Source organism: Pinus tabuliformis, chromosome 7 (genome assembly GCF_031772625.1).
Source record: "Pinus tabuliformis cultivar Carrire ecotype Pingquan chromosome 7, CPIR1, whole genome shotgun sequence".
Classification (NCBI taxonomy): Eukaryota; Viridiplantae; Streptophyta; class Pinopsida; order Pinales; family Pinaceae; genus Pinus; species Pinus tabuliformis.
In genome coordinates this window covers 780,029,969-780,044,728 of record NC_142293.1, presented here as the reverse complement: position 1 = coordinate 780,044,728, position 14,760 = coordinate 780,029,969, and the positions used below count along the sequence as shown (strand labels likewise).

At 34.1% G+C, this 14,760-nt stretch overlaps 1 protein-coding gene and 1 long non-coding RNA gene across 2 annotated transcripts; both read left to right on the top strand.

The window, feature by feature from the left end:
• Positions 1–268: 268 nt before the first annotated feature.
• LOC149249901 (uncharacterized) lies at positions 269–2,313 on the top strand. Its single transcript, XR_016265915.1, has 2 exons — positions 269–1,494; positions 1,867–2,313. It is a non-coding gene; the product is annotated as an uncharacterized LOC149249901 (long non-coding RNA).
• A 9,189-nt stretch (positions 2,314–11,502) lies between these two features.
• Positions 11,503–13,229, top strand: LOC149249900 (uncharacterized). The gene is made up of 3 exons (XM_089456353.1): positions 11,503–12,231; positions 12,606–12,750; positions 13,084–13,229. The coding sequence occupies exons 1-3, from the start codon at positions 12,064–12,066 to the stop codon at positions 13,131–13,133; spliced, it is 363 nt and encodes a 120-aa protein (XP_089312479.1). The 5' UTR covers positions 11,503–12,063; the 3' UTR covers positions 13,134–13,229.
• Positions 13,230–14,760: the final 1,531 nt, after the last annotated feature.

The following is a 14,760-nucleotide window of genomic DNA, read 5'->3' as shown; positions in this document are numbered from 1 at the left end:
ATACTTGGTTTTACTCATTGTAAGAAAATAACGACAAAGAAGAATTTGTACTCACTGATATGAGTGGTGCAACATAAAAAAAACTACGGTTTCACTAGTTATAAACATTTATTTGTTAAGCTTTGATATTATGTTAACATTAATTTTATGTTAGATTTTAAGGGAGAAGTATTATCCCATCTTATTTTATATATTATTAAAATAAAACATATTATTAGTCCCTACCCAAAGGGCTGGCAGGGACTATAGTAATCGGTTTTCAGTTTTGCATTATTCCCTGCACAAAAACCAAAGTAATCTAACTCAATTTAACTTAATGTTTTCGATTTATATCTCATAAAAGACTTTTTCATCTGCCTATGAGCTTCATCCTTTCATTATTTCAACCAATACAACAACTTGGAGGTCTTATTTGGCCTCATATCGAGGCAATACGTACTAAAACTTAGAGTAAATGTCTATTGATACAAAAATCTCACTGGGTTTTTAGTTTCTCTTAACTAATGCTAACATTAGTTAGCAAACATTTTATGTTTATACCAATTAAGAGTATCTCTTTAAACACATATCTTCATGTTTAAAAGGTTTACACATGGCTCACACATGTTTAGACACCATACTCCACTTACACATGGCTCACACATGTTTAGACACCATACTCCACTTGTCTTCACTTCACATGACACCATACTCTACCTGTCTTCACTTCACATTCTCTTGGTCACCAAATCCTGTATTAGAGCCTACCAAAGTCTGGCTTCATTATATCCCGCACACAATTGATTCTCTTCGTCACCAAATGCTGTATCAGAGCGTACCAAAGTCTGGCTTGATTATATCTCGCACAAAACTGTTTGCTCTCAGATTTTTGGTCCAAATCTGCAGCGTCCCTTTTAGTTTTATAGCTTGTTCAAGAGCTTGTAGCAGAGGCGAAGACTCTATGTGAGAAGCATTATTTTCTGTTAAAAAGGAGGAAGGAGGACTGCCAGAAGCATTATCTTCAGTTAAAAAGGAGGAAGGAGGACTGCTAAGGCAGTAGTCCCAAATTTCTCTCCCCGTGGCATGACTAGATTTCCTGCTACCTGATTTTTTGCTACTTGACAAAGAAGGGAAAGTGCTACTTGATTTCCTGCTACTTGAGAATGAAGGCAAAATGCTTATATGAGTCAAAGAAAATAGTGGTGGAAATGAGGATGCATATTACTATATAAACAAGCTATTTGCTATATAAACAAGCTATTTGATAATCACAAGATGAGATACCAACAGATCAATAACTATAGACGATCGAGAGCGAGAGAGTGCATTTGACCCCTTTTTTTTTGTTATGGTTCACGGGAAATTCGCTCTTTTTCTACCTTCATCTTTGGTGGTGCCTCTACCTATTCTGCTGCTGAATGAACGAATGCTACGTCTGGCCACATTGTTTATTTTACTTGGTCACCGACACAGAATATAGATCATCCATTGTCAGGTTATCCACTGAATCTACAAGTATATCAACTACTGCATTTGCCTCCATTCTCATTGCTTATTCAATGTTGTAATGACTACCCGTCTGCCTATTCAATAATCATTCATTTCCCTTTCTTTTGGACAGAGCTACGCTAGCTCTACAACTAGTTTCATTTTAACTGTCATTTGTTCTCTACACTGCCATTATGGAGACTGGTTTCTTTTTTGTTAATCTCACTCAGTATTTCAATATACTAGTAGAAGTTGGTGGAAGCTCCTCCTCACTTTAATGGCTCAATTGGATTTTTTTTTAAGATATTTTATTTAGCTTGAAAACAAATATCACTGTCTCTTACTTATATACTATTTTTCTCACCAAACTAACAATTATTGTTTTCCTTTCATTTCCAGGTCGCCAGAAGAATTCTTGCCTCGATTTAGGTTCATCCTCAGGCTCCGCCTTTTGGTCATAATTCTTCTTCGAAGATTATAATGACTTGCTCGGTGATTAAACGGGTGCTTATCATGCCTTTGCGATGGGTGGTGCAGGTTCCTCTTTTACCAGGTAATTTTTGATGAGGCTATGTCTATATCTATTATTATTATGCATTTGCAAAACCAGTAAGTTCGTATGATGTAATCCTTCCATAAGTTCAATAGCTAACTTCAAACTTTATTCATAAGTTCAATAGCAAACTTCAAAATTTATTCTTAAAGCAAGTAACTTCCTGCAAGAAACTTTACGAAACAAAACGAAACATAAACCAATATTGTTGGCCATAAATGTATGCCTTCAAAGTTGTAAATACCAGTTCAGTGATTGTGCTATAATATTAACCAAGCATGCACGTTGTTGAACATGATGTAGATCTTGCGGTACGCTGGACAACTGGTCAAGAGGTTAAAATTGTTGATTAATTTCTTTTAACACCTAGCCAGCTTGATTGTGCATGCATTACATATAGTAATTCCAAAGGAATATCTGGATCATGGTGCATGTATTACATGTGTTGATTCCAAGGTAATATTTGTTGGAATAATAATTCCAACTGTCGTGCAGCAGTAGCGATGCGGGACATCGCGGATGAGTGATCGTCGATATCGCATCAGCGAGCCGCAATAGACGACTTACAAAAGATTCGGCGTATCTGCGGTAGAACTGCAGTGAACATTTGAACAGCAACAACTATTTTATTCATTTGTCCTGATCCGGCACCCCACATTTATTCCTGATCTTTTAAGCCACCGCCATTACCATCTTTTCACTCTCTAATTATTTTTGAGTTCCCGAAGGAGGAAAGATCAGATCCAACGCTACTCCATTACTTTTCAACAACCATATTAATGAGCAGAATGGTTGAAACAGAAAAGAACCAGCCTCGAGCCGACACAACATTTATTAGTTATGGGTTTCCACATAACCGACTCAAGAAGCACAACAGAATGTCAGAAAGATCAGATTTTATTCATTATGAGCAGCAGAGTACAGCAGAAACTTCATCAGCAAGTTAAAGCGGTGATGACCCTTTCCTGCACTATAAAATGTAGACACAGCAGTGAAGAAAGAATAGAAGCAGAAATAGAAATAGAAATATAAACAGGGGAAATATATAGAGAGCAGATGAGAGCATGCAGCAGCGTGAAGAAAAATATTTCCAGAACAGTGAAACGCACAGCAGTGCAGATTTGAATGTTTTTTGTTTTGAGATTGTTTGCTGTGAGAAACGGTAGAAACATCAGTGCTGAAACAACAGTGCTAAGATAGAGTTGCTGAGATAGAGATCCTGAAACAGAGTGCTGAGACAGAGATGCTGAAACAGCAGTACTGAGACACAGTGCTGAGACAGCTGTATATGCAGCAGCATAAATGTATTGAAAGTTTTACACACGGCAGTGTAAAATATCAAGCAGACACAGCAATGTCAATTTGGACAGATTGAAGTGCCTCTGAAGCAGGCATGTTGGAATTCCTCTGTTAAGAGGTAAATGTTATTTGTGTGGAACAGAAGTGTTCCTTGGTGAATCCCTCTGTCAAGAGGAAGGTGCTTTTTAAGCATAGTGTTTGGTGAATCCCTCTATCAAGAGGAAGATGCTTTTCAGCATAGATTGGTAAATCCCTCTGTTAAAGAGGAAGATGCTCTTTAGCATAGATTGGTAAATCCCTTTGTTAAGAGGAAGATGTTTTTTAATAGGAGTTGTGGAAATCCCTCTATGAGAGGAAGACTTAGTTTATTTTTATAAATAGAAGTTTCTTTTTGCCTGTTGCTGTTACACCGTAAGTCGAAAAATACTTGACGTCAAAAATCCCCGTTGCTGTTACACCGTAACTCAAAAAATACTTGACGTAAAAAATTTACGTTGCTGCAACACCACGAACAGCGTTGCTGCAACACCAGTTACAGCAAAGCGATTTTTTTTCTGTTTTCGCTGTATTGAAACAGAGTATTATTTTGATCAGTTTTTGATCCTGAGGCAAAGTAGAGTATTATTTTATGCTCTGTTCTTGTGTTTTTGAATTATCAGAAATCCCGAAAACAAAGTATTACTCTTTGTTCATATTTTTTTTGTTGTTTCGGAATTTATCAGAAAATTCCCAACAGTGGAAATAGAGGATTTTTTCCACTGTATTTTGTTTGGAATAACCAGAAATTCCCGACATGGTATCGGAGCTTGTCCAGGCTCTTTGAAGATATCAAAGAAGCTGAAAGAAGATTTCTTGCTGCAGCAAATTATCCAGCAGAGCGAAAACGTTGTCCAGGTATTTCTCAGATTAATTTTGTGTGTTTCTGTTGAAGAAATAGTCAGTTATTTTAAGATACTCAGTCAAATGGCAAGGTCAAAGAAGAAAGTCACCAATCTTGCTAAGAATGTGTCTCCCTCTACTTCTAAAATAGAAGAAAATCAACTTGAAAGCATTCTATTTGAGGCTTCAAGGTTTAATGGAAATTTTGATATGTGGGAAATAAAAATGAGGACTATCTTACAGTCTCAAGGGATTGAAATTTGGGAATCAGTAATTGATGATAGCAAGATGGATAGAGAATTTAAGGAGCACAATGCAAAAGCAGCAAAGACAATTTTGGATGGGCTGCCTGATTCTTTAAAGAAGAATATAGGAAACTATTCATCAACAAAGGATATATGGGACAGACTTCATGACCTTCATGCAAAGGGAGAACTGACCATGACAATCAGTTAAGAAGGAAATTCTGAACCCATCATAGAAGCTGAAAATGAGAAGGTTGACTTCATCAAGCTTCAAGTAAAAGAAAGGGATGAAGAGCTTGCCAAGCTTAAGAAGGAACTTGATCAAAGCAAAAGGAAGCATCATGAAGAAGTCATATCCATGACAAATCAGTTGAATAAAGCAAGGAAGTAGGAAGATATCTTGTCAAATCAACTTGAACAAAGGCACAAGAGAGTGAATAAACTTGTAGAAGAGATTCGATAGTACAAGGTAGAGGTCTCCTCCCTTAAGGCTGAATTACAAGAAGCCAGGAAGCAGGCACAAGAAGATGAGAAGAGAATGGAGATCAGTCAAGCAAAGAATGAAGAAATCTCCAAAATGAAGTCAGATATTATCTCTCTTAAAGTAGTAGCAGCTGAAACTACTCGTAGCAAGGAAGAAACTGAGGAACAACTTACAAAGAAGAATGATGAGTGTGAAAGATTGGAAGAAGAGATTGTCCTCCTTAGAAAAAAGGTTGAAGGGATGAACAGAATCATGAAGATCTCTCAAGCCTTGGATGATATGCTCAGCTATCACAGATCTCCATATGATAAATCAGGACTCAGGTATGTATGTGAACCCTCAAACAAAAATGAAAATGCTTTAAGCAAAGGAGATGTGAAGAAAGTAGAAAGAAATTGTGATGCCCCTAGTTCCAGCAAATGTAAGGAGAAAAAACAAGGCTACAATAGAAGAAATCCTACTCCAAGTAGAAAACCAGCTCCAAGAAGAAATGTTGATGACGACAATGATGCGAGAGGCAATGGTTATCAGCAAAGAATCTCAAGGCAGAAAGGCTTCGGAAGTACATCAAGGAAACCTCCATATACCAGGTATCAAAGTTCATTTTTTGGTTATTGTTATTCTTGTTCAAACTTTGGTCATATGGCAAAAGACTGCAGAGCATTTCATAGAGATAGATGTTGTAGTCTCCGACAATCTCCAAGAAACAATTTTGCAAGAAGAAATCATGAATTTTTATTCATGAACAATGTTGAATGCTTCAAGTGTCATAACATTGGGCATATGGCACGTGACTGTAACTTGACATGGGCCTTTACACAAGCTAGACCCATGCAAAAGAAGAAAGTTACACAAGTATGGAGAAGGAAGAAAATACAGTCCGAAAGTCCCTTGAGCTCTCCAGCCGATCTAAGTTTCTTTTGAGAAGATTCTGCCGAAAGAAGATAATGCATACACTAAAGGGGAGCCTGTAATTTTTTTATCATTATTGCTGAACTGTATTAACAGTCAATTTTTGATGAAGATCTTCTTATAAGGAAGAGATATGGAATTAAATCTCCCATGACAACAGAGAAGGAGCAGGTTGCTGATATTCTGACCAAACCATTGGATCAGAAAAGTTTTGAGTTTTTTATGAAATGTCTGGGTATGATTGAACGCCCAGCAGTTGAAATTAAAAGGGGAGTGTTGGAATATTAATTCCAACTGCTGTGCAGCAGCAGCGATGCGGGACATCGCCGATGAGTGATCGCCGATATCGCATCAGCGAGCCGCAATAGAGGACTTACAAAAGAGTCGGCGTATCTGCGGTAGAACTGCAGTGAACAGTTGAACAACAGAAGCTATTTTATTCATTTGTCCTGATCCAGCACCCCACATTTATTCCTGATCTTTTAAGCCACCGCCATTACCATCTTTTCACTCTTTAATTATTTTTGAGTTCTCGAAGGAGGAAAGATCAGATCCAACGCTACACCATTACTTTTCAACAACCATATTAATGAGCAGAACGGCTGAAACAGAAAAGAACCAGCCTCGAGCCGACACATCATTTATCAGTTATGGGTTTCCACATAACCGACTTAAGAAGCACAACAGAATGTCAGAAAGATCAGATTTTATTCATTATGAGCAGCAGAGTACATCAGAAACTTCATCAGCAAGTTAAAGCGGTGATGACCCTTTCCCGCACTATAAAATGTAGACACAGCAGTGAAGAAAGAATAGAAGCAGAAATAGAAATAGAAATAGAAACATGGGAAATATATAGAGAGCAGATGAGAGCACACAGCAGCGTGAAGAAAAATATTTCCAGAACAGTGAAACGCACAGCAGTGCAGATTTGAGTGTTTTTTGTTTTGAGATTGTTTGCTGTGAGAAATGGTAGAAACATCAGTGCTGAAACAACAATGGTAAGATAGAGTTGCCGAGATAGAGTGGCTGAAACAGAGTGCTGAGACAGAGATGCTGAAACAGCAGTACTGAGACACATTGTTGAGACAGTTGTATATGGAGCAGCATAAATGTATTGAAAGTTTTACACACAACAGTGTAAAATATCAAGCAGACACAACAATGTCAATTTGGACAGATTGAAGTGCCTCTGAAGCAGGCATGTTGGAATTCCTCTGTTAAGAGGTAAATGTTATTTGTGTGGAACAGAAGTGTTCCTTGGTGAATCCCTCTGTCAAGAGGAAGGTGCTTTTTAAGCATAGTGTTTGGTGAATCCTTCTATCAAGAGGAAGATGCTTTTCAGCATAGACTGGTAAATCCCTCTGTTAAAGAGGAAGATGCTCTTTAGCATAGATTGGCAAATCCCTCTGTTAAGAGGAAGATGTTTTTAAATAGGAGTTGTGGAAATCCCTCTATGAGAGGAAGACTTAGTTTATTTTTATAAATAGAAGTTTTTTGCATGTTGCTGTTACACTGTAAGTCGAAAAATACTTGACGTCAAAAATCCTCGTTGCTGTTACACTGTAACTCAAAAAATACTTGACGTAAAAAATTTACGTTGTTGCAACACCACGAACAGCGTTACTGCAACACCAGTTACAGCAAAGCGATTTTTTTCTGTTTTCGCTGTATTGAAACAGAGTATTATTTTGATCAGTTTTTGATCCTGAGGCAAAGTAGAGTATTATTTTATGCTCTGTTCTTGTGTTTTTGAATTATCAAAAATCCCGAAAACAGAGTATTACTCTTTGTTCATATTTTTTTTGTTGTTTCGGAATTTATCAGAAAATTCCCAACAGTGGAAACAGAGGATTTTTTCCACTGTATTTTGTTTGGAATAACCAGAAATTCCCGACAATATTTGGACACTACATAGTTTGTATCTCGATGAGGAATTACTGGGTGTGCTAAGTTTTCGGTGGTGAAGCTATTACAAATGAATAACTTACGTCCTCATATATCATTTCTTGCCCCGTATATCATTTTTTACTGTTGGCATCTCATTCAATTCTTCCTTTATTATCTGCGATGTCCATTATTTGACAAATGTAGTGCTCAAAATTAACATTATTCTTGCCATATTTTGCATCTAATGATGGCAAACCTGCTATCCCATGTTGTTATTCCATGTTCTTATTCCTTGAGGTATTATTTTTAATGCTTTTTTTCTATTTATAGTTTTTCTGTATATGAAATATTATCAATTTTTATCTCGGTAAACTATGAAGTAAAGCGAACTCAAATCTCAAATCTTACAATTCTAATTGCAAACCTGCTATCCCATGTTGTTATTCCTTGATGTATTATTTTTAAAGTTTTTCATCTTAAGTAAACTATGAAGTAAAGCAAACTCAAATCTGAACTCTTACATGCTATTGTTTAACAATCGCTGTTGTAAATCTTACAATGCTAATTGCAAACCTGCTATCCCATGTTGTTATTCCTTGATGTATTATTTTTAAAGTTTTTTATCTTAAGTAAACTATGAAGTAAAGCAAACTCAAATCTGAACTCTTACATGCTATTGTTTAACAACCGCTGTTGCTTTACAACAGCTAGTCTATTGCACTATTGCAGTCTTGCATTGTAAGCAAATTTTATTTTCTATTATTTCAAAAATTAATTAAGGTGGCAGGGACTTGCTGCCTCTGCAGCCCTCTCATTGTATTTGAAATAACAAATGTTATGGGATGAAACCAATAAAGGTGAGAAATTAAAGAAGTACTAAAGGACAATTCATTCACGTGGTGAGTGCTCACGAGAAAAAGGAAGCATTATAGGGATGCATTAGGGTACGGATGTTGTAGAGGTATAAGTTCATGATGTAAGATCTTATTAGAGTATGATGTGAAGAAGGAGATTATATGAGCTAAGTGACGAATGAATATTTTGAACAAGATTTCTGAGATGAACAATGTTCTTTATTTCGTACAAAACGAGGGTAATTGAGACATTAGGGCATAAATCATTTATAAAAGTGAGATTAATCTAATGATTAATTGTAGTAGCATAGACTTATTTTAACTTATTAAGATAAAAATATATTGTAGAGTGTAAAATTTGAGGAAAGGTTTTTATTTTGAGATATTTTATTCTCTTTAACATTTACTAGATTAAAGGTTAAGATGGATTTAGGCTAGTTATAGTTATGAATGGTCACACAAAATTTGTATATTTTCAGGGATGAAACCAATAAAGGTGAGAAATTAAAGAAGTACTAAAGGACAATTCATTCACATGGTGAGTGCTCACGAGAAAAAGGAAGCATTATAGGGATGCATTAGGGTACAGATGTTGTAGAGGTATAAGTTCATGATGTAAGATCTTATTAGAGTATGATGTCAAGAAGGAGATTATATGAGATAAGTGACGAATGAATATTTTGAACAAGATTTCTGAGATGAACAATGTTCTTTATTTCGTACAAAACGAGGGTAATAGAGACATTAGGGCATAAATCATTTATAAAAGTGAGATTAATCTAATGATTAATTGTAGTAGCATAGACTTATTTTAACTTATTAAGATAAAAATATATTGTAGAGTGTAAAATTTGAGGAAAGGTTTTTATTTTGAGAGATTTTATTCTCTTTAACATTTACTAGATTAAAGGTTAAGATGGATTTAGGCTAGTTATAGTTATGAATGGTCACACAAAATTTGTATATTTTCAAGATTGTGTATGTGTCTACTATTAATCTAATAATTTGAAATTGACTCACTTTCCTTAATTATTTGGAAGTATATAGAGTATTATTAAGAAGTTTCAATGTCAATCTACCTTCCTCGGGCGGTTTATATTATAGAGGTATAGTTAATAGATGATAAAATTTTGTATATATCTAAGCCTAATTAAATCATTTAAAATTTACTTATATTTTGTAGGTAGTTGAAAGTAAAGAGAAGATTCTTGAGAATGATCAATTTCAATGTATTATTTTCTAATTTTTAGAATAGTGACATAATTTGTAGATGATCAGAAAATATGTATATGTCCATGTATGAAATGAATTAGGTCATTTTAAATTTACTCAGTTTATTTAGAATGTTGAGAATATAGAGAATGTTAATCAAAAGTATAAGTCAAGTATCAGATGAGAAATGAGTTGAACAAATATAAAGTAGTAATTTTTAGTGATGAAAAATGCACACTTATATCAATTCATGTACACTAAAATCAATGTGTGATTTTAATATACATATAAATTTCAAGATATGTTTATTTTAATTTACATGTCAATTTCTAAGGCATTGATTTCATTCTACATATCAATTTCAATTTCCATTTCTATAATAACTTCTATTTCAATATCAATTTTTATTTCCATTTCCATATCGATATAAATTCATATTTTAATTTAACTTCTAATTAATTTCAAAAATATTATTTTTTAGTTTACATGTTAATTTTTACTTTATTCCAATTTCTAACACAGTGATTATGATATACGTCCATTTCTATCTATCCAATATATTTATATTTATATTTCAATTTCCAAAACTCATTTTAATAAACCAATCAATTTCCAAAACTTCGGTTTTAGTAAACCTATTAATTTCCATTTATGTTCAATTTATTTTTATATTCAATTTTAATTTCAAGGAGAAAGGTGGCGTAGAAAAGATATGGTTGTACTATCCAGTACATTTTTATCAATTCTCCAACCTCATCTTTACAATCTCTAACATAAATTTTGCATGTATCCAATTTATAATACATGTGAAATTGTTTTTTAATGTAGTTTTATTACCCTAAGTGTACATACAATTAGTCAAACATGGTAAACCCTATTTCAAAATTTCATATGATCGATTCTCCAACCTCATCTTTAGAATCTCTAACATAAATTGTGCATGTATCCAATTTATAATACATGTGAAATTGTTTTTAATGTAGTTTTATTACCATAGGTGTACATACAATTGGTCAAACATGGTAAACCTTATTTTAAAATTGCATATGATATTATGTAGTGTTTTTAAAATCATCTATGCTTTTTTAGTGTTTTTTATATCAAATTAAATATAGTGTAATAAATATAGTTAAAAAATATAAATATTAATTTTAATTATGAATTTTGATATATATTTTAGTACTGCCCAAAGGGTTGGCAGGACTATAGTAATCGGTTTTCAGTTTTGCATTATTCCCTGCACAAAAACCAAAGTAATCTAACTCAATTTAACTTAATGTTTTCCATTTATATCTCATAAAAGACTTTTTCATCTGCCTATGAGCTTCATTCTTTCATTATTTCAACCAATACAACAACTTGGAGGTCTTATTTGGCCTCATATTGAGGCAATACGTACTAAAACTTAGAGTAAATGTCTATTGATACAAAAATCTCACTGGGTTTTTAGTTTCTCTTAATTAATGCTAACATTAGTTAGCAAACATTTTATGTTTATACCAATTAAGAGTATCTCTTTAAACACATATCTTCATGTTTAAAAGGTTTACACATGGCTCACACATGATTAGACACCATACTCCACTTACACATGGCTCACACACGTTTAGACACCATACTCCACTTGTCTTCACTTCACATGACACCATACTCTACCTGTCTTCACTTCACATTCTCTTGGTCACCAAATCCTATAGTAGAGCCTACCAAAGTCTGGCTTCATTATATCCCGCACACAATTGATTCTCTTCGTCACCAAATGCTGTATCAGAGCGTACCAAAGTCTGGCTTGATTATATCTCGCACAAAACTGTTTGCTCTCAGATTTTTGGTCCAAATCTGCAGCGTCCCTTTTAGTTTTATAGCTTGTTCAAGAGCTTGTAGCAGAGGCGAAGACTCTATGCGAGAAGCATTATTTTCTGTTAAAAAGGAGGAAGGAGGACTCCCAGAAGCATTATCTTCAGTTAAAAAGGAGGAAGGAGGACTGCTAAGGCAGCAGTCCCAAATTTCTCTCCCCGTGGCATGACTAGATTTCCTGCTACCTGATTTTCTGCTACTTGACAAAGAAGGGAAAGTGCTACTTGATTTCCTGCTACTTGAGAATGAAGGAAAAGTGCTTATATGAGTCAAAGAAAATAGTGGTGGAAATGAGGATGCATATTCCTATATAAACAAGCTATTTGATAATCACAAGATGAGATACCAACAGATCAATACCTATAGACGATCGAGAGCGAGAGAGTGCATTTGACCCCCTTTTTTTTTGTTATGGTTCACGGGAAATTCGCTCTTTTTCTGCCTTCATCTTTGGTGGTGCCTCTACCTATTCTGCTGCTGAATGAACGAATGCTACGTCTGGCCACATTGTTTATTTTACTTGGTCACCCGACACAGAATATAGATCATCCATTGTCGGGTTATCCACTGAATCTACAAGTATATCAACTACTGCATTTGCCTCCATTCTCACTGCTTATTCAATGTTGTAATGACTACCCGTCTGCCTATTCAATAGTCATTCATTTCCCTTTCTTTTGGACAGAGCTACGCTAGCTCTGCAACTAGTTTCATTTTAACTCTGTCATTTGTTCTCTACACTGCCATTATGGAGACTGGTTTCTTTTTTGTTAATCTCACTCAGTATTTCAATATACTAGTAGAAGTTGGTGGAAGCTCCTCCTCACTTTAATGGCTCAATTGGATTTTATTTTTAGATATTTTATTTAGCTTGAAAACAAATATCATTGTCTCTTACTTATATACTATTTTTCTCACCAAACTAACAATTATTGTTTTCCTTTCATTTCCAGGTCGCCAGAAGAATTCTTGCCTCGATTTGGGTTCATCATCAGGCTCCGCCTTTTGGTCATAATTCTTCTTCGAAGATTATAATGACTTTCTCAGTGATTAAACGGGTGCTTATCATGCCTTTGCGATGGGTGGTGCAGGTTCCAGGTAATTTTTGATGGGTGGTGCAGGTTCCAGGTAATTTTTGATGAGGTTATGTCAATATCTATTATTATTATGCATTTGCAAAACCAGTAAGTTCGTATGATGTAATCCTTCCATAAGTTCAATAGCTAACTTCAAACTTTATTCATAAGTTCAATAGCAAACTTCAAAATTTATTCTTAAAGCAAGTAACTTCCTGCAAGAAACTTTACGAAACAAAACGAAACATAAACCAATATTGTTGGCCATAAATGTATGCCTTCAAAGTTGTAAATACCAGTTCAGTGATTGTGCTATAATATTAACCAAGCATGCACGTTGTTGAACATGATGTAGATCTTACGGTACGCTGGACAACTGGTCAAGAGGTTAAAATTGTTGATTAATTTCTTTTAACACCTAGCCAGCTTGATTGTGCATGCATTACATATAGTAATTCCAAAGGAATATCTGGATCATGGTGCATGTATTACATGTGTTGATTCCAAGGTAATATTTGGACACTACATAGTTTGTATCTGGATGAGGAATTACTGGGTGTGCTAAGTTTTCGGTGAAGCTATTACAAATGAATAACTTACGGCCTCATATATCATTTCTTGCCCCGTATATCATTTTTTACTGTTGGCATCTCAATCAATTCTTCCTTTATTATCTGCGATTTCCATTATTTCACAAATGTAGTGCTCAAAATTAACATTATTCTTGCCATATTTTGCATCTAATGATGGCAAACCTGCTGTCCCATGTTGTTGAAATATTATCAATTTTTATCTCGGTAAACTATGAAGTAAAGCGAACTCAAATCTCAAATCATACAATGCTAATTGCAAACCTGCTATCCCATGTTGTTATTCCTTGATGTATTATTTTTAAAGTTTTTTATCTTAACTCAAAGCAAACTCAAATCTGAACTCTTACATGCTATTGTTTAACAACCGCTGTTGTAAATCTTACAATGCTAATTGCAAACCTGCTATCCCATGTTGTTATTCATTGATGTATTATTTTTAAAGTTTTTTATCTTAAGTAAACCATAAAGTAAAGCAAACTCAAATCTGAACTCTTACATGCTATTGACCGTTGTTGCTTTACAACAGCTAGTCTATTGCACTACTGCAGTCTTGCATTGTAAGCAAATTTTATTTTCTGTTACTTCAAAAATTAATTAAGTAGCAGGGACTTGCTGCCTCTGCAGCCCTCTTGTTGTATTTGAAATAACAAATGTTATGGGATGAAACCAATAAAGGTGAGAAATTAAGGAAGTACTAAAGGACAATTCATTCACGTGGTGAGTGCTCACGAGAAAAAGGAAGCATTATAGGGATGCATTAGGGTACCGATGTTGTAGAGGTATAAGTTCATGATGTAAGATCTTATTAGAGTATGATGTCAAGAAGGAGATTATATGAGATAAGTGACGAATGAATATTTTGAACAAGATTTCTGAGATGAACAATGTTCTTTATTTCGTACAAAACGAGGGTAATTGAGACATTAGGGCATAAATCATTTATAAAAGTGAGATTAATCTAATGATTAATTGTAGTAGCATAGGCCAATTTAAACTTATTAAGATTAAAAATATATTAATAAAAATATTAATAAAAATATAAAAATATTAATAAAAATATATTGTAGAGTGTAAAATTAATTGTAGTAGCATAGACTTATTTTAACTTATTAAGATAAAAATATATTGTAGAGTGTAAAATTTTAACTTATTAAGATATTGTAGAGTGTAAAATTTGAGGAAAGGTTTTTATTTTGAGAGATTTTATTCTTTTTAACATTTACTAGATTAAAGGTTAAGATGGATTTAGGCTAGTTATAGTTGTGAATGGTCGCACAAAATTTGTATATTTTCAAGATTGTGTATGTATCTACTATTAATCTAATAATTTGAAATTGACTCACTTTCCTTAATTGTTATATTTTCAAGATTGTGTATGTATCTACTATTAATCTAATAATTTGAAATTGACTCACTTTCCTTAATTGTTTGGAAGTATA

Bases quoted from the DNA above. Each gene is read 5' to 3' on its own strand.
- LOC149249900 (XM_089456353.1), top strand. From the start codon at position 12,064: ATGGTTCACGGGAAATTCGCTCTTTTTCTGCCTTCATCTTTGGTGGTG. The intron at 12,232-12,605 runs GTATATCAACTA...TTTCATTTCCAG, and splicing joins GTTATCCACTGAATCTACAA to GTCGCCAGAAGAATTCTTGC. The intron at 12,751-13,083 runs GTAATTTTTGAT...AACATGATGTAG, and splicing joins ATGGGTGGTGCAGGTTCCAG to ATCTTACGGTACGCTGGACA.